This window comes from Apis cerana, linkage group LG10, assembly GCF_029169275.1.
Source record: "Apis cerana isolate GH-2021 linkage group LG10, AcerK_1.0, whole genome shotgun sequence".
Taxonomy (NCBI): domain Eukaryota; kingdom Metazoa; phylum Arthropoda; class Insecta; order Hymenoptera; family Apidae; genus Apis; species Apis cerana.
The window spans coordinates 9,472,216-9,490,873 of NC_083861.1; the positions used below are offsets into that span (position 1 = coordinate 9,472,216).

The window sequence follows — 18,658 nt, forward strand, 5'->3', positions numbered from 1 at the left end:
AATTGGTTAAATTGGTGTTAACACAGTATTGTAAACATTCCTCGTAGAATATGTCCTCTTTGACCTTTTCCTTTTGAAACTAACGAATCAGCACACCTTGTTCGTCATTCGTATAGTTCAGTAGTTCCGTTTACGCACGTGCAGTAATGCACGCATCTTATGTTTACATAGCTTTTTGAGCATATATCAAATATAAATATAACCTAATAATACATATAATGATTACCGTAGTAAATATATTTAATTTATTTCCAAATTTATTAAAAAATTAAACATAATATCAAATTAAAAGTAAAACAAAAAAAAAACTTACAGGTATGTATATTTTTTACATACTAATTATATTATTTACTTATTCGTATAAAAAATAAATTTTTAAATCATTTTTTTAATTATATGTTTAAGCCTACAACAATTAAAATGAATAGTAGCAGAATATGAATTGGATATAAAAAAAGGATTAACTATAAAAGGATGATAATTAAAATTAAAGATCAAGATTCCTGACAATAGAAAATCAAAATCTCTTAAATTTATAATGATAAACTAAAATGAAGAATTGTTTCAAAAAAAAGTAAAATTTTATATTATCAACTTATAAGCAAAATGTAAATTTTATCATTCTATTATATATTTATATATATATATATATATATATAAGATTCTTTATTTTTAAATGTTATTTAAATTAAATTTTATTATTACATATGAAATTTAATTATTAAACATATACATGTTTCTACTTTTTAGATTTTTATTATCATTTTCTATTATTAGCTTATTATTTATTATTTTGATAATATAATTATAAAAAATATAATTTATTAAATTAAATCCTTAATTATTTCTGTCATTTTAAAAAGAAATTAAAATTATAACTAAAAATAATGATAATTCATTCAGTTGATAATAATGAAAAACATTTACATAATGATGAATCATTAAAATCATTAAAATATAAAATAGGAAATAATATATGTACATTCGTATTTTATATATTCGTACACATAGACATTAATAGATTATTGAATATTTATTATAGATAAGTAGAAATTCAAAATATTTATATGTAGTAATTATATCTTTATAACATGTATTTAAAAAAATAATCATAAAAAGCGGATCAAGGTAATGGCTTGATCTTATATGATTGGATAATATTTGACTTAGAAACAGTAAATTATTTGCTCGGATAGTGTGCAGAACGTTCGTGAGGAATAACTTAAAAAATAAAAATATTTATTGAAAAGAAAATTTTTAAGGAATATTATGGGTAAATATTTTATGAAAAATGTTATCAATTTTTTTTTTATCCATCATTTTCGATTTATTATCATTTTTTTTTTCTCTCTAACAAATTTCTTGCGTAACACAATAACCCTCATTCTGATTGATATCATAAAAGCTTTATGCTAAGTTACACATCTCCCTTAAAGAATATTGATTTACAATAAAAAAAAATATGTGCTTTTAATAAATTTAATCGAAGCGGGTGAAACGGTTCAGGAGGTTTATTGTTTGACCACTAGATAGCGGGATAACCTTGATCGACACACAGTTTTGTTTAGATTTGTAGAAGTGTAGTTAGTACTATTTCGCACACAATCAAACATCTTGAAAAGCTGGGCATGAAGTAACCAATAAGCGATTTGCCAGTCTAATCGTTCCAACGTCATTGCATAACTCGTGTTGCTTTTTAAACCAATTATTTAATGCGCTGCGTGCAATGATTTTGCACTTGGAGACATTTTCCGATCGATGTCACGCGTGTGTAATGACGCCGACCGAAAATGCGAATGGGCGTAATAACGCCGGCAAGTTCTGCAAATTGGATATACGTCAGAACTAACCTAAGAAAAAAGTTCATTGTGTTGTTCTAACAAGATAAATATTATTATAAGACAGTATGAATCGCTATTCAATCTTATTTCATCGAATTTCGATTTCGATATGTTTGACGTTGTTGCTCTCGTGTACAACGTCCGTAATAATTTACGTATAGGTTAACTTACAGCGTCCATAGACGTTTACAATCTGTCATTTAAATTCGACATTTTTTAAATCGTAATGTAATATATAAATATAAATATAGAGCTGACGTTTTATTAAAAATAATACGTCCTTAGCCATGTATTTTATAATAAGCACAATTCTTGAAACGTTCCTGTTAACCAATGTTGAATCATGCAAATTTGAAGGTAACTGAATACGTGTTTCATTCATTCAACGTTTCTATGTAAAAAAAATTTTAAGATTTTGTAAACAAAATTTTATAAAAACTAGGTGATACATTCAGTTGATTAATACATTTAAAAATATTAATATATAAAACTTTATTGTATTACACTTATTTGAAAATAATGTATATGTAAATATGTTCTTATTTTTTTCAATAATCTTTTTTTTTTTTTATTCTATTTCAGCAATTTTTAAGAATGAATTCAATTTCATTTTGGAATAATTTTTGAATTTGTGTATTTATACAATTAAAATAATAACAGATTTATTATAATGCATTTATGATTAAATGCCATGTATTCTATATGTGAAGAATAATGTTTAAAATTAGTGTATATTGGTGTATAACCTGATTGCATTAAAAATGCAAGCCAAGAAGCGCTATTTATTATTATTTGTAACATGTGCGTTTCTTGGTTATTGTTATTTTGGTGGTTATCGATTAAAAAGTGAAAAGTGGACAGGCAGATCTCAGTTGCCTTATGAGCGATTGCCTTCATATTTAAGTCTAAATGAAGAATTCTATGACAAGGATTTGAGAACATCAAATGGAAACCCAATTATGTCTCAACGTACAAAACAATGCCGTATGGAGACTTGTTTTGACTTTACCAAATGCAAGCAAGGTTTTACAGTATATGTGTATCCAATTGAAGATGTGATAAGTCCACTATACCAAAAAATATTGAATGTTATTACAGAATCAAGATATTATACATCAGATCCTACTCGAGCATGTATATTTGTATTAGCTCTTGATACATTGGATAGAGATCCATTATCGACAGAATTTGTGCATAATCTTCCTTCAAAATTAATGCGTTTACCATATTGGAACAATGGCAGAAATCATTTGATATTTAATTTGTATTCTGGAACATGGCCTGATTATGCAGAAGAATCTTTAGCCTTTGATTTAGGATATGCTATGCTTGCAAAGGCCAGCATGTCTATTTTTAGACATAGACCTGAATTTGATATATCTATTCCATTGTTTGGAAAACAACATCCAGAACGTGGTGGAGAACCAGGACAAGCTTTAGAAAATAATTTTCCTAATAATAAAAAATACATTGCAGCTTTCAAGGGTAAAAGATACGTCCATGGTATAGGTTCTGAAACTAGAAATGCCCTTTATCATTTACATAATGGCAAGGATTTAGTGTTTGTTACAACTTGCCGTCATGGTAAAGCATGGAGAGAGTTACAAGATGAACATTGCCAACAAGATAATCAAGAATATGATATGTTAGTATTAAAAAAAGATATTTTAACAATTAACTTTTATAATATATTCAATTAATTTTATATTTTATATTTTAATTAATAACATAACATTCAATTAAATTTTATATTTAACTATTTTAAAAATGAATAATTTTTAATTTATTATTTTAGGTATGATTATGAAATTTTGTTAATGAATGCTACTTTTTGTCTTGTACCAAGAGGAAGAAGACTTGGTAGTTTTCGATTTTTAGAAGCTTTAAGAGCTGGATGCATTCCAGTTATTTTAAGTAATGGTTGGGCACTTCCTTTTCACGAACGAATTGATTGGACACAAGCTGTTATATTTTCTGATGAAAGACTGTTACTTCAAGTATATAAAATAATAAAAATCAAAATAAAATCTAATTAAAAGCATAAAGAACAAATTTATAAATATTATTTTCTTAGATTCCAGATATAGTGCGGTCTGTGTCCAATGTGCATATTCTTAAATTACGGCAACAAACACAATTCCTTTGGGAACGGTATTTTTCGTCGATAGAAAAAATTGTATTTACAGTATTTGAGGTAATGTTATAAAAATAATAATAATAATCTAGAATGATATTATATAAAACAATAAAAAAATGATTTTTTTCTTCTTAATTTTTTAATATTTTATCAAATTCATAGAATATTCGCGAACGTTTACCTTGGGAAGGTACAAGAGAAAAGCTTGTTTGGAATACTAATCCTGGAGCATTAGCAATATTACCACAATTTGCCGATAGTCAACAAGAACTTCCATTTTCAAAAAGTAATCCAGGTAATACCTTCACTGCCATCATCTATTCGCAGTTAGGATCTACTGCTGTCTTATATCGGCTGCTTAAGAGTCTCGCGAAAAGTAAATATCTAGATAAGGTAAGTTAATCGTGTAAATCAATACCTGTTTTTATTTGATATTAATACACGTTCTATTTTAGATTATTCTTATGTGGAACTCGGATATTCCATTACCAAGAAGACCACGATGGCAAGGGATCAAAGCATCAATACATGTTGTCACAGTTGATGGTATATCTCAACGTTTTTATCCTCATCCATTAATCAAAACTAGTGCCATATTATCTCTAGACGAAGATGCCACACTCAATACAGATGAAATTGATTTTGCCTTTACGGTATGGAAATCGTTCCCTGATCGAATAGTTGGTTATCCAGCAAGATCACATTATTGGGATGATTCAAAAGTAAATATTTACTTTTTTACTTTTTTTTATTATAAAATTTTTACATTAATTTTTATATATTATTTTACATATTACGATATTAATCTATTTTTACACTTTTTTTTCTCTCTTTTATATTTGAAGCGTTCATGGGGTTATACAAGTAAATGGACAAATGATTATAGTATAATTCTAACTGGTGCCGCCTTTTATCATCGTTATTATAATACATTGTATACCGAATTACTGAGTTCGACGCTTCACAAGACTGTCGAGCAATCTCAAAATTGCGAGGATATACTTATGAATTTTTTAGTAAGTCATGTAACGCGAAGACCACCTATCAAAGTAACTCAACGGAAGTTGTATAAAGATACCACAGTGGCAGGAATCAGGTATGTATTTATTACGTACCTATATCGAACTGCTACGCAGGTGAATAAGATTTCCGAATATTCTTAACGTTTGGTAGTAAATAATTCAACAATTTTCTATTTTTTCTACAATAAACATATTTCCCATCAATAGTAATGTATTAACAAAGTAAAGAATGCTGAAATTTAAATTTGACCAATCAAATTACAGGTCGTATAATCGACTTTTCACAATATCGATTACTTCTGCGATAATCGATTTATAATTAGTAAATCGAAGTTTTTCAAAGTTTTTCGTTACTTCGAAGTTTTCGCCATCTTGTAATATTGAATCAAAGTGACGAGCACGTTCGTTTGACTTTAATAATTTAATTTAGATTAAAAAATAAAAAGTATATTGCATCATATCAGTTTTTATTTGTATCAACAAGTGAAAAAAACAGTTACATCGACATTAAATTATAAGTTTTATGTTTGATCAATGATACAATTTATTTTCAAAGTGTTGTGTTTTTTATCATTATCATTATTTGCTTTGTACCCTATCATCGTATGTATTTTGTTGCTATTTGAAGTAGAGCTTTCTTTGTGGTAAGTTTCCATTTTAATTTTATTTTTTCGTCAATGTTTAAAATAATTTGTATAGTCGCTTGTCATTATTATCGTTTTACCTGCGTAGCAAAGTGTCATATTCATGAAGCATTTTCAGGAATTATTTGATTCGTCAAATTTTCAGATCTCCATGGAATGACCCAGATCACTTTATACAACGACAAACGTGTATGAATACGTTTGTAGCCGTTTTCGGGTACATGCCATTGTTACGATCTAATATGAGGCTTGACCCTGTTTTGTTCAAAGACTCTGTAAGCAACTTGCGCAAAAAATATAGGCAAATTGAATTAGTTAGTAATTAGAATTATACAAGATATTTTATCAGTTATAAAATTATTTACTCTCGAAACGGGCATCCTATATATATATATATATATGTATATATATGTATATGTTATATATATATATATATATATATAGCCTCGAATATTTCTATTAAATAGTGGCGCATATTGCTAATTACAGCCGCGTGTGCGCGCTAGAGGCTATTCCAAATGTATAGGAAACATTTACTTCGTTGTAAGTAAAAAACCATTGTATTATAGTGGTTATCAAGCAAATCAAGAAGGTCTTTCATTCTTGAGGAATAGCGATTCTCTGCGCTTTTATATATTCGCAAAAATGAATTTTTGTACAAAGTATGGGATATCTTGTAATATTGTTTGAATCTAAATCGAGCCACGGTATACAACCGTTGTTGTATATATAACCGTGTTCAATTGATGTACATACGAATCGTTTCATAGTTACTAATAAAACGAAAAAAACAAAAAAAAAACAAAAAAACAAAAAAAAAGAAACGAACATTATTCGACAAATTCTTCGACTTTTAAAACCGGCCTTTGGAAGCTACATACGATGTATTCTAATTATAGTCAATTGAAATCGCTCGAAACCAAATTTATCAAACGCTTACTTTTCTCTAATCGTTGAAACAATAATTATCGTGCAGATAATATTTTATATAAATCAAACAAAATATGTAGCTATGTCCGGATTACGTCTTGATTAGTAGCCTCAGGGATGGATCTATTTAACGCGAGAACTGAAATACAGCTTACGACTTGGTGGACTATCTGAGAGCTATTGATATAAATATAATTTTTTATATTTAAATTTTTATAATCCAATAACAATAATTAATAAACTCTATCGATCTTGCTCGATGTTTTTAAAAAAAAAAATGAATGTTTACCTCTGTTCAACGTTCATTGTTGCAATAAGTGTAAGTTTATGTATAAAACATTTCATTCGTTTTTTCAATGTACACACCCAACATTGTATGTTCGTAGTTTCTCTATGTATTCTAGGCACAGATTATTCGTAATGAAATATGTAGAAAGTATTTCAAGATTTTGCGTATTGTTGTACATGTATACGTATATTACGTATTTTTGTTTTGTTCGTCTCGAATACGTATATGTATAGTTCGATCGCTCTCAGGAGATCTTTAAAAGGAAGTAAGAAATTACTTGTGACAATATCGCAAGTATGTCTAGTCGTTTACGTTCATTTATATCGATACATCCAAGGGAAAAGTACATGATCCACGTAGCTAAACTGGATGCCAGATAGATTTGTGTTTTCACGGTGTAAGGAATGAAAATGATGTACATATATATGTGATATGTTCATAATTATCATGTGATATATTCGTAATTATCGGATACAGGATTAAAAAGGACTGTGTAATTCCACCAATGGCATTTCTTTATCGCGATAATGTTATAATATATGTTACTGGAAATGTTATATTTTTTATCGTATTGCTGATTTTAATGCTCGAAGGGTCAGCAGGAATAAAGGATTCTTTTTAATAAATATTTTCTTATTCGTTCTATTTTTTATTCGATATAATATAAGAAGCGATCTTTTTCTTTTTCTTTACTTATTTATCGTCATAAATAAAATCTGGTTCTTCTTTCCTGCATACTCTTCACCATATAAATTTAATTAGATACGGGACTGTGCAAAATGGTCGCTTTCGTTCGGTAAACAAAGTTATCCGCATTTGTTACAGTATCAAACATATTAAATTCTAACAGAAGGCTATTTTAAAGTTAACGAGTAGTTTTCATTACAATTCCATGCTGATGGTCAATGTAATCTCCTTTCGTCAAAATAACGTATATCTGAACAAATATTGGTGATTTTATATGGCCGAGAAAATAAAGTTTTTATACAAATCTAATAATCACGTTGGCTCGTGAGAGGAATATATATATTATAATTCATTTTATATTATTTTATATTTTTATCCGTGGTTAAATTAGCATCGCTTGTTCTCTCTTTCTTTCTTTCTTTCTTTCTTTTTTTCTTTTATTAGAGATTTGTATCCATGGGAGAAGATCTCGACTCGAGTACAACTTGATTCTTTCCGAGATACGATACACCATTCAAAAATTGCTGCGAAGAGATCGCGAAGAAAGGTACGGGATATTTCACGCGATTTTACGATCGTATCTTTGCGCGACGATCCAAACTAACCCTCGGTATTTCGTTTGCAGGAGAAGGAGCGCGGAGGAGATCGACGCGAAACTTCTCTCTCGTTGGTCACGTAAGCCGAGAATGGTTTCAGGGTTACCGATACGAAGAGCGGAAAAATCTGATGGAAGGAAGGCGGATTTGGTGGTGGAAAGACGGTCGATCGGTACCCACCACTACCACCACCACCACCGTGACCACCACCACCGCTTTCGAGCGCGCCACCACCACCTCCAACACCACCACCATCTCTACCACCTCCAGCTCCAGCGCGAATTGTGGCCCACCACCATCGTTGGTCCGGTGATCGCGAGCAACGCGAATGGTGGTGGCCACGCGATATAGTACCAACACTCCCTTCTTTGTTGCCGCTTTGCTAGAAAGGTGACTATGCCAAGAAGACAGGAGGTATTGAGCACGCCTTGCGTATACCCAGTCACCTTTCTCTCTTCGTGACCGTAGCATATGTTTTGCGACGTCGATGGAGCTCTCCCGGCTTTGAACGGCGCTACATCGAAGCTGCTGCCCCGGTGTTGCCTCCTTTCTTCCCTTTTCTCTTTCTTCCTCCCCCCTGTCCCTCGATTCTTTACCGGATTCCCGGCCAAGAGGAGCGGAAACCGAGAAACCGCCAGTGTTCGCCCGACCGGTTCGATCGAACTCGCCGTGAAAAACGTAATCGGGGGGAAAAAACGAAAGGAAACGGCTAAAGAACGTGGCGCGGAATCTGCGCCCCGCTTCCCGCGTTTCACCCATTTTTAATTCGTTCCCGCGCCCGCCAACTTCACCGCGAATTATCTGTGTGCGCGAATCCTTCCACGTTCGAGCAGAGAATACGAAAAAGAGAAAAAGAGAGAAGAAAAAAAAGAAAGCAAACGGCGATCTCCGATTATCTCGGAGAGAGAGGAGGCTCGCTTCCTCGCGTGAATTCGTCGAGCTGTCGAGGAACGGAGGCCCGAGAGAGAGAGAGAGAGAGAGACGAAGATGATCATCGTGAGCAGCGTGTTGCTCCTGCTGGCGGTCGTGTCGAGAGTGGGTGAGTGTTTGACATTTCTTTAAACCGTACTTCTTCTACCTGCAATCTATCATTCTTATTCCTATGCGATGACGTAATGAAATATTATCCAACATTTCGAGTCAATTTTTTCCTTCTTTTTTTTTGCGCCTCGTATCGAATATTTAACCAAGCATTTTCGCTTTATTACATCATCGTATATTTCTCTCGTTATTCCTTTTTCTTTCCTTTTTTTTTTTTTCTTTTCACTTTGTTACTCGCATAGCTCGCATTCCCGATTCTAAACGAAAGTTTATGTTTTCGTTCGTTGTGCACGAGAACGTATTTCGCGCCTCGGTCTTTAAATCACACTCGAAGGTCGAAGAGGAAACTAATTCGTAGATGAACGGTGAACGGCAACGTATGCGACGTATTTAAATACGTATCTCGAATAGTTTACGTTACATAATGCGCACTTGGTATTTTCTTCGAAGCGAAGTTTTGAAAAAAGAAACTTTAGATAAAAGTAATTGAAAAGAGGAAAACGTGCGTCGTTGATCGATTGTCAATTATTAAAATTTCGTCTCTAGGGAAGATAGACTGGTCTATCGTTTGTATTGCCGAATTTTTATGTACGCGAGAAAAATTTAAGGGAACAAAGAGAGGAGAGAAAAAGTCTCTCTCATCGAGGTTCGTCGAATGACTCGCGGGTCAACTCGCTCGTCAACTAGCTCGCATTAGCCGCGAAAATGTCAGTTTACGTAATGTTCGGGTCGTTGGATAACTAGTACACGCGGAAATTAAGCAAAGTGCTCTTGCTCCCCGAGGGTGTGCCCCAAGGGTGCGCGTGAACCTCCTTTTTTCTCGATTCCCATCTCGACGAAGATCCAAATACGGTGACAGGCTCTAAAATGCTTCCTCGAACAGCTAAATTGGTTTTAATCCATTTAGAGCCGCTTTGGGGGAAAAATTGGCTCGTTAGCTTGCTTCTTTTTTCGAAAGTTGGCGGTTGTCGTTGATCTTGATCCACTCGTTTCTTCAACTTATTTTCGTCTTAAATGCTGCAAAGTGAGCAAGATTTCGCAGAAACGTTGCGTGCGAAATTCACGTTGCAACAGTTCCTCCGTTGTTAAAACGAAGTTTCGTTCGGAGAGCGGAAGAAAACGTTATCCTATCGTATCTTACGTTATCGGAGATGGATCTTATCGGAAGAGATTCGATTTGTATAAATGGAAATCCACGAGTTTGCGTTTCGGTTATGACGGACTCTCGCCGTGGAAAACGACGCCTTTTGCGAAATCGCTCGCCGCCTCTGCTCTCACAAAGGGTGCCCGTGCGTAGAATCTATTTTCCCATCGCGCATGCACGCGATCCTCCTGTGAACTTCGATAGATGGAACGATATTAAATTATGTACCGGTTGAGAAATCGAGGATAACGCGAAGAAATTGTAACGTATCGTTACAATCGACGTTAGCAAGATCGATCGGGAGCAAATATACATGTTCGCTACGCGTGGCTCCTAACAGGCGCACTCTCCGCTAAGGCCTTCCTCCCCGTAAAGAAGATACACGGAGACGATAACGCGCGTTTAATAGAATGCAGAGATCCGATGGAATCCGACCTTCGACGGTGGTTTCGATACTTGTCCTTTTTTTCCTCGCTAGAAATACACCGCTACACGAGATGACGAAGATGTTATCCGTGAAAACAGCTGAGCGCCGCCACGTGCCTGCCGCGACGAGTATTCAAATTTATTCCATCTCCCACCGATCTCTCCTTCCACCACTGCGCTCCTCGCTCTTTCCAATGTATAACAGCCATTATATTTCTTTCTCTCGGAGATGGAAAAAAGGAGGAAAGAAGAATAAAATTATTGGAAACGATAAAAGCAACAGTTTTTGTTCGGGTCGATCGAAAAAATGATGGAAAAATCGTGGCGAGGCGAGGGTTTGAAATTTGTCGGAGGAGAGAGGCGTACAGATATCGCGACGCTTGGTATTCGTCGCAGGAATGTCGTGGATCAAGAGTGGTAGGATTATGGAAGTGGATGCGGTTTAGCGCGTAGGCGCCACGGTATCGTCTACCGCTATCGAGTAATTTACCGTCAGGATGCAGTTTACGCCCCGTAATTTATCCGCCCCCGATCTCAACCTCAAGGACTCGGTTAGAAATATTGCCGAGATTACGTTTAGGTGGCGCAGGGCGCGGCCAGAGGAGACCTCTTCTCGTGGCGGAGAGCATTTTTCGAGAGGGGAAAGGAAGGAAATAGCTGCGGATAGGTTTTCCATTATGCTTCGTGTTAGGAGGAGGAGGAGGGTGATTCGTCTCCTCGTTCGCATGCTTCGTCTTTGAATTTATAAAAATGTTAATTCTCGATTCGAACGGATTCCCTCTCCGTGCCATCACGTTAAATTCCGCAGGCTCGCCGGTACTTGTACCCTTTTAAAAGGGCGGATTGCGAAGCCGGTACGTGGAGGACGATATTTTATCCGGCGACAGAGCCCGATGGTTAAATTATGCACACGCGGCGTATTAAAACCGATACTACGCGGCCGTCCACTCGTATCCGGAGGAATACGATACCCGCCGTGGCCGTGGACACGTTCCACGGCTATTATCCTTTCCCTTTACCCGCGGATTCCAACTGCACCCGCGCTATGCACTTGTGCACCTCGCAATTATTTCAACCGTCCCCGACCATACTTGTCCACCGCCGCGCGACCAATCATAGGATCCCGTGTTTATTGGAAATCTCGAGACGGTGATACGAACGTAAATCGGGCATCGGCCATTTCCGTTCCACGCCAGGCAAATTGTTTCCCCGCTTCGAGCCGGGGAAGGAAGGGGTTGGTGGAGTCGCCGTTATATACGCACGTTCTTTTTTTCCACGAGGCGAGGTAGGCTTTTAACGGGGGGATAGAATTCGGTATATCCCAGAAGAGGAGGCTATCGTAATATCTCAGCCTCGTGTAATTCGCGTTCGTGTAATAATCTCCGGATCCGCCCGGCTAAAACTCGCCGCTTTGTCCTCCACGTCCCCTTTATTACCCTTCTCCTCCCTCGGGATTCCATCAGCGCATCCACACGCGCGCATGGACGCGCACACATTCTCTGCCTCTCCTGTTCGCAATTACCCGCGGCAGAATTTACCGCGGCCGTACATAGGTTATGCCATGTTGGCCGCGCCGTGCCTCTATTGCCTATTACGTTCTCCTCGCCGCATTATCCATCGATGCTAAGGCCCTTGCCGCTCCGCCAATTACCCGGACAATTTACCGTGGCCAATGCACCGATATCGCTTGCTTCGCCCCGCCTCCATTATCCTTCGAGTCGGGTGAGGTTCGTTCGGCGAGGAGGGTCGATTATTATTTATCGGCCGAGCAAGGGGGGATTGATAAATTTTTTACCAAAATCCTAGCTATCGCGAAATTAATCGGCCCGTTTCGATTCGAGTGAATTCGCGCCGTGAATGGAAGCAAGTGTAAGTGTTGTGGAGGATCTTTTAGATTTAAGACCGTGGTATTAACACGCCCTTAAGCTGTCCATTACGAGTCGAGTTGGTTCGCGTCGTAAAACAACGTTCGAACACAATAATACGCTAAGCAAAGAGAAGCGTAATAACAAGGTGCGGAAACCGGGTATTATTCTTAACCGAGGCTCCCGAGGCAATCGATCGATAAACGAGCATCCATATTTGGATTTGCGAACACAGCATTATGTTACTCGAAATTGCCACGGATTTTCACGGATTTCGATAATTATTGCCCGATTTTTTTTTTTTTCTATTAATCTACAACGTCGAGGTTATATAAATCGAGATGAAAACCGCGATATAATCCTCGATTATCAAACGTGCGTGTCATTGTCGTCTGCTGCGCCGCTTCCTCCGTTTCCAACGCGTTCCAGCAACGAGGAAACTTTTACTTTAAGGCCGGAGAAGCACGCGCTCGATTGCCTCGATCGAACGTTCCAACTTTGCATGATCCGTGCGCGAAATTTCGGATGAAACGGAACTTTCGCTCGCGTGCGGCTTGGAAAGGAGAGGAATTGGCGCGAAAATCTCGATAAAAAGGGGTAGCCATCCCCTTTTTTGGTTCATTCGAACAGGGGAATTTTTCACGGGGCAAAGAAGAAAACGCCCACGCGTTTCGCGTCGTCGGGGATGTCGAAGCTTGACCGTTATGATTTAACGCCCGACAATCGTCCGCCCACGCGGTTCAACGCGAGATCCTGTTCTCGATCCAGTGTTATCTGGAAATCGGGCTGAAAGTGGCGTAATGCTCGCTCTTGACACGTCGCGTACGGCACTCTGCCCGCTCTTTTTTAACTTACATTTGTAAGGTATTCTCGAGTATTACATCTCTCATACGTTCATTTATTACCTAGACTTTTCAAACTTGAATAACGCCTCGATGAAGCAGATTCTCCTTTGCGCAATGGCATAATTATATCTGGTTTCGCTCCTTTTTCCTTTTCCGACTTTACATTTTCCTATTATTGCTTCGATTATTGTTTTTTTTTCATTTCTTCACTCGAAATACATTTATTTATTATGTAGACTCTTTAACTATTATTTACTTTTCAAACTTGAATAACGACTCGATGAAGTAAATTCTCCTTTTTCCTTTTTCGACCAATTTTACATTTTCCTATTATTGCCTCGATTATTGTTTTTTTTTCATTTCTTCACTCGAAATACCATTTATTTATTATGTAGACTCTTTAACTATTATTTACTTTCCAAACTTGAATAACGCCTCGATGAAGCAGATTCTCCTTTTTCCTTTTTCGACCAATTTTACATTTTCCTATTATTGCCTCGATTATTGTTTTTTTTTCATTTCTTCACTCGAAATACATTTATTTATTATGTAGACTCTTTAACTATTATTTACTTTCCAAACTTGAATAACGCCTCGATGAAGCAGATTCTCCTTTGCGCAATGGCATAATTTCCAATTATATCTGGTTTCGCTCCTTTTTCCTTTTCCGACCAACAGACTTTACATTTTCCTATTATTGCTTGGATTATTGTTTTTTTTTAATTTCTTGACTGGAAAAAGCATTAAAACGAGATATCTCTATGAGCCGTGCGCAATGCGTTAATCAGCTGTTGCGGGGAGATATCGATACGCCGTTGTTATTAACCATTGTTTTTCAATCGGGCGTTGTCTAACCTTTCGATTAAAAAGCGAGCGCGAATGCGAGGCAACGTTGAATCGTTGCGTTTCCTCGCGCGAGGATAATATAATCGATGATGAAATATACGGACGAGGGAAGAGGGACAAGTGTTTTATCGTTATACCTTAAAAATGGGGGAGGAGACTGCGAGGAGGAGTCGTAAAAGAGAGAGCGCGATTAGATTGCGCGTACGTAAAATCGAATTCCTTGGCTTTCACGGTCACCCGATTCGCGCTTCAGCTCTCGATCCGCGGGAGAAACAAAGTCGAACGGATACGAAGAGAGCGCGTTTGCGTCGCCGTGCCCTCGAAAAGCCGCGGCACATCGAGAGAGGTTTCTCCTCTCCCCGAGCTCTTTTATTTTCACTATCCACGAAATGCGAATCCACTCGGCGAACAATTAAGCATTCCACGCCTTGAATACGTTCGTGATCGTTTGTGCAATTATCCAGCTACTTGCGCCATTTACCACGATTACCGCTGCTGATCCAGCTCATGAAAATTAATTGCCACGTCGCGATGATCCTACGGTCTTCCGTAATCGCACGCGTGAATAATTTTCAAATCGAGAGTGAAATATGATGGAGCGTGGAGGCGATAACTTTCTTTCTTATGGCATCGATCGATGCAAACGAGCGGCTCGTGTCCTGGAAATAACGTCGAGAAACTCGCAAGTTTCACTCGCAACTGTCCGACTGAGACCTGCGCGCAGCGCACCTCGGATGTGTTGCAAACGCTGTGGAGAGCAGGCGAAATCCCCGCGCCGCTTTCGCACGTGCGTGCATTCGCCGATATCGTTGATAGACAGATATACGTGCTCCACGATTACGCAGCGGCGCCTCGTCGCGAGAAACTTGGCAAAATCTACTCCGTTCTTTATTTTTCCAGCGTGGATGTTATAATGGCCGGTGTTGCAACAAGTTCGGTCAAGTTTCTTTCTCCAAACCGAGAGAGAGAGAGAGACTAGCCGTCCTACATGTAGGTCGTCGATATCCAGTTTTTCGCTTTGGAGAGAGAGAGAGAGAGAGAGAGATGGGAATTTGTTAAAATTTTATTAGATGTATCGTTGTGTGTCTATATTATTGTATCGGATTAATGGATTAACGTTTGGATCGATTTGGAAAAATGAATATATTTTGTATTCGTATAGTAACGGCAGCCTTGTTGCTAGGAGCACTAATAAAATTATGCAATTGTCGTAAACGAAAGACCGGTCGGTCGCAAAGAATCGGCTTACGCCAAAGTACAAAGTACACAATCGTGTGGATTTAACTCTTCCTCTGCTAACCTTTGAAATTATTGGTCGACCGCGATGCGAATCGAATTTTCGGATAAGATCTTCGGATTCTGCCGTACTCGATGTCCCGTTAGACGAGAATTAATTTCGTGAACGAGTTTTCGCGAATTTTAATCCCCCGCAAACAAACGCGACGATCTGAAGAAAGAAAAAAGAAAAAAAATTCTGGAAAATACGAAATTACTTATTTATTTATTTGTTACGTTTCTAAAGGTATCTGGAAATCGTAGAAAGTTTTTAATTAATCTGATCGCGTTTATCAACAACAACGTATCTATCTACGCTTAAAACAATTTTCAATGTTACTACACAGACGTTTGGCGGAAGGAAAAGAAAAAAAAAAAGAAAAAGAAGAAGATGAAAAATGCAATCGTTCCGCGTGTGTTGTTCAGTTGTGGGATTTCAACTTTCGACCGCGTATCAGACACCGCGTGTGATCATCGCGTTGCATGGTCTAATTAATTAAGGAATCCGTGAAAAAAGTATTCAGCGCGATTCCCAACCGAGATATTCAATTGTGTGTGTGTGTAGGCGAGCGATTGCTTGTATATATACATATTCTTTTTTTTTTTAAGCGTGAATACCACGATTCGGGGCCGTCCCCTTTCCCCTCTCCTTGTTTCGTAGCGGAAATCAAAGATCGCATGGACCATCGTAGAAAACAGCTACAACTCGTACAACTTCTTGATCCTCGTTCCAATACAGGAATTCTGTATGCTAATCGTTTTCTTGGCGCCGCTATAAATATTCAACAACAGCCTCTTCGTCACGTTTTTCCCCCCGAATTCGAGGCGAATCGAGATATTCGCGCGCCCCTCTCCCTCAGAATTTGTCATTTTTCTGGATTCCTCTCCGCCGATTTCGTGCGTTTTTCCTTTTTTTATCTTATCAGGTTTCGCCTTTCTTCCCAACAATTTTCGCGAAATATCGACGAAAGAGAGAAAAGAGGGAGGGGGGGGAATGGAAACGCGGTCTGCACTTCAAGGTCGCCTTGTCCTTTCCCCTCAAAGTCCTCGCGAGCACGCCTGAAAGAGAAAGGGTAGCGCACGCGTGCTCTGAACCGCCTAAAAATATCTTGAACCCGGAGTTCGAGGCGTCCTTGCCGATCTCCTTTGTGGCCGTCGCCTGTGTTCCGGCCTGATAACGCGATCGTGCATCTCATTAATCGATCCCGCCTCGCGTTCACTCGTGATCGATTAATCCGCTCGGAAGGAGAGCAAGTTTTATCGGGGAAATCGTCAATCACGAGTAAACGAAACGACAATTTTCGTTGGATTGGATTATATATATATATATATGAAAGGTGCAAAAGGTGTATATATATTGGTAAATTTACAAGAAAGGTGATCCGATACCGTTGCACCTACCTACCTATTGGAAGTATTAAATAACTGGTCGTTATTTTTTTCTTGCGACGAGAGAATCCCCCAAAAACTCGAGAATTCTCTTTTTTTCTACCAAGATCCTAATCTTTCGCTTCGAGGAGCCTATTATTCGTCCTTTAAACTGCAGTTCTCTGGCGTGAAAAAAAACGAGGAAAAGAAAAAAGAAGGAAGAAACGTAGAACCTTCGAAAGGCTGGTCTCCTTTCGCTGTCGATGCAAATTTTTGTCGACGTTGACGGCCTCGATAAATCGCGCGTCGCGAATAAAAGAGAAGAAAAAACGTTGCTCGAATATTTGACCTTCGTCCGCGGAACGTTTCCGGCCCCCAATCCTTTTTTTTTCTTTTTTTTTTAATCGCGCAACGTCGGTTACAAGTTTTTGGCAAGCAACGTCCTTCCTTTCCTCCATCCATCGAAATGTAGCTGTAAAAAAAGGAGAGAGAGAAAAAAAAATTGAGGATAAAGATCGAACGAAACGGGACGTATTTTTATTACGTTCCGCAAGTTCGCGAGATCCGCCTTCGAGGGTCGCCGAGATTTCGTAATAAAGTGGGGAGAAACGCTCACCCCCACTTTGCATCGTGCTACGTCCGATGGAAATTACTTTCAAGCTCTGCGATAAATTCGTTGCGGAGTATCTCGAGCCCTCGTGATGATACACGTCATCCTGTCTTTTACTATATTCCCATCTTTTTACAGAAATTTTGTAAAAAAATCGCCGCGTTGTTACGACGGCTACCCACGACGATCGTTGCGCAAACAGAAAAGAGAGAAGGAAAAAGGGACAAAGCAGTTGGAAAGACGCGGCGAGATATTATCAGTAGCAATCGGTCGACAATAGATACGATAGCGGCGAGGCGAAAAGACTTGGAGGAAGAGAGAGAAGGACGATCGCTCCTTTCTCGAGTGACCGCGATCGGTAACGTAAAACCTTGATCGATCCGTGGGACTGATTCTGTACACTCCCACGGAAATCTCGCGGTAACCGTATACAGTATTAAGAAACACGCGTGGCACGCACGTCACGGCGCGCTCGTTCCGCTCGTGGAAAAACGGATTAACGCGATAATCTCTTTCAGAATCCTTTCCTATATCTCGATCGTATACGCGCAAAGACAAAATTTGCTTCGTTCATGAGGCGAATTCCATACCCTTTCGGATAAATTTTTGTCACGAATCCTATATCCATGATATCTCGATTGCGTATATACACGAAATTTGATTCTGTTTGATTCTTTTATAAGGCACGCGAATATTCCATACCCTGTTGGGTAAATTTTTCAATCACGAGATATATAGGTATATACGAGTAAGAAAGAAGCGGCATGATTTTCATCTCCTTTCCGTAATATCTCGATTGTATGAAATTTGATTTTGTATAATACACTCGCATAACGAATTCCATATACTGTTGGATAAATTTTTGTCTACGCCTACGGACATTTGCGCGAAATAACAGGATCGTGTAAGGAGGAAATGGCAGGATGAATAACACGATCTTTAAAAGCGTACTCGAGATCCTTCCGGTTGCACGGTTGGTAAACGGAGAAAGTAATTACGATTACGCGGGGATAGTTATTATCTTTGGAACATGGATCTCCCTTTCTTCGACGAACTCGGATTTTATATATTCGTTTCGAACGTTTCGTTTAC

The 18,658-nt window shown here is 37.9% G+C and overlaps 2 protein-coding genes across 7 annotated transcripts in view; both read left to right on the forward strand.

Moving 5' to 3' along the window:
• The first annotated feature begins 172 nt into the window (after nt 1-172).
• On the forward strand, nt 173-9,132 carry LOC107999513 (exostosin-1). Of its 4 annotated transcripts, XR_009831355.1 has the most exons (11): nt 173-315; nt 406-2,198; nt 2,424-3,486; nt 3,637-3,838; nt 3,916-4,035; nt 4,141-4,371; nt 4,434-4,700; nt 4,824-5,074; nt 5,790-5,919; nt 7,995-8,097; nt 8,176-9,002. XR_009831355.1 is itself a non-coding variant. In XM_062080182.1 (10 exons), the coding sequence occupies exons 3-10, from the start codon at nt 2,603-2,605 to the stop codon at nt 8,227-8,229; spliced, it is 2,112 nt and encodes a 703-aa protein (XP_061936166.1). In that variant the 5' UTR covers nt 173-315; nt 406-2,198; nt 2,424-2,602; the 3' UTR covers nt 8,230-9,132. The 4 variants fall into 4 exon arrangements, 3 of the variants coding, with proteins under 3 accessions (XP_061936166.1, XP_016914895.1, XP_016914894.1); XM_062080182.1 differs by lacking the exon at nt 5,790-5,919 and having other exon boundaries at nt 8,176-9,132; XM_017059406.3 differs by lacking the exons at nt 7,995-8,097; nt 8,176-9,002 and having other exon boundaries at nt 5,790-7,732.
• The window catches only part of LOC107999512 (uncharacterized), a 38,892-nt gene continuing 28,628 nt past the window's right edge, over nt 8,395-18,658 (forward strand). For 2 of the 3 annotated variants that reach the window (XM_017059404.3, XM_017059403.3), the window contains exon 1: nt 9,043-9,185. In XM_017059404.3, coding sequence (XP_016914893.1) covers nt 9,134-9,185 — 52 coding nt within the window. In that variant the 5' untranslated portion in view covers nt 9,043-9,133. Of the gene's footprint in view, nt 8,537-9,042; nt 9,186-18,658 lie in introns of those variants that run through there. The other variant, XM_062080177.1, reaches the window with a different exon arrangement.

What these genes read in the sequence shown, in the direction of transcription:
- LOC107999513 (XM_017059406.3), top strand. Translation starts at nt 2,603, where the DNA reads ATGCAAGCCAAGAAGCGCTATTTATTATTATTTGTAACATGTGCGTTT. An exon ending in ATGAAAGACTGTTACTTCAA is followed by an intron (nt 3,839 to 3,915) that starts GTATATAAAATA and finishes TTATTTTCTTAG; the next exon opens with ATTCCAGATATAGTGCGGTC. An exon ending in ATTATTGGGATGATTCAAAA is followed by an intron (nt 4,701 to 4,823) that starts GTAAATATTTAC and finishes TTATATTTGAAG; the next exon opens with CGTTCATGGGGTTATACAAG.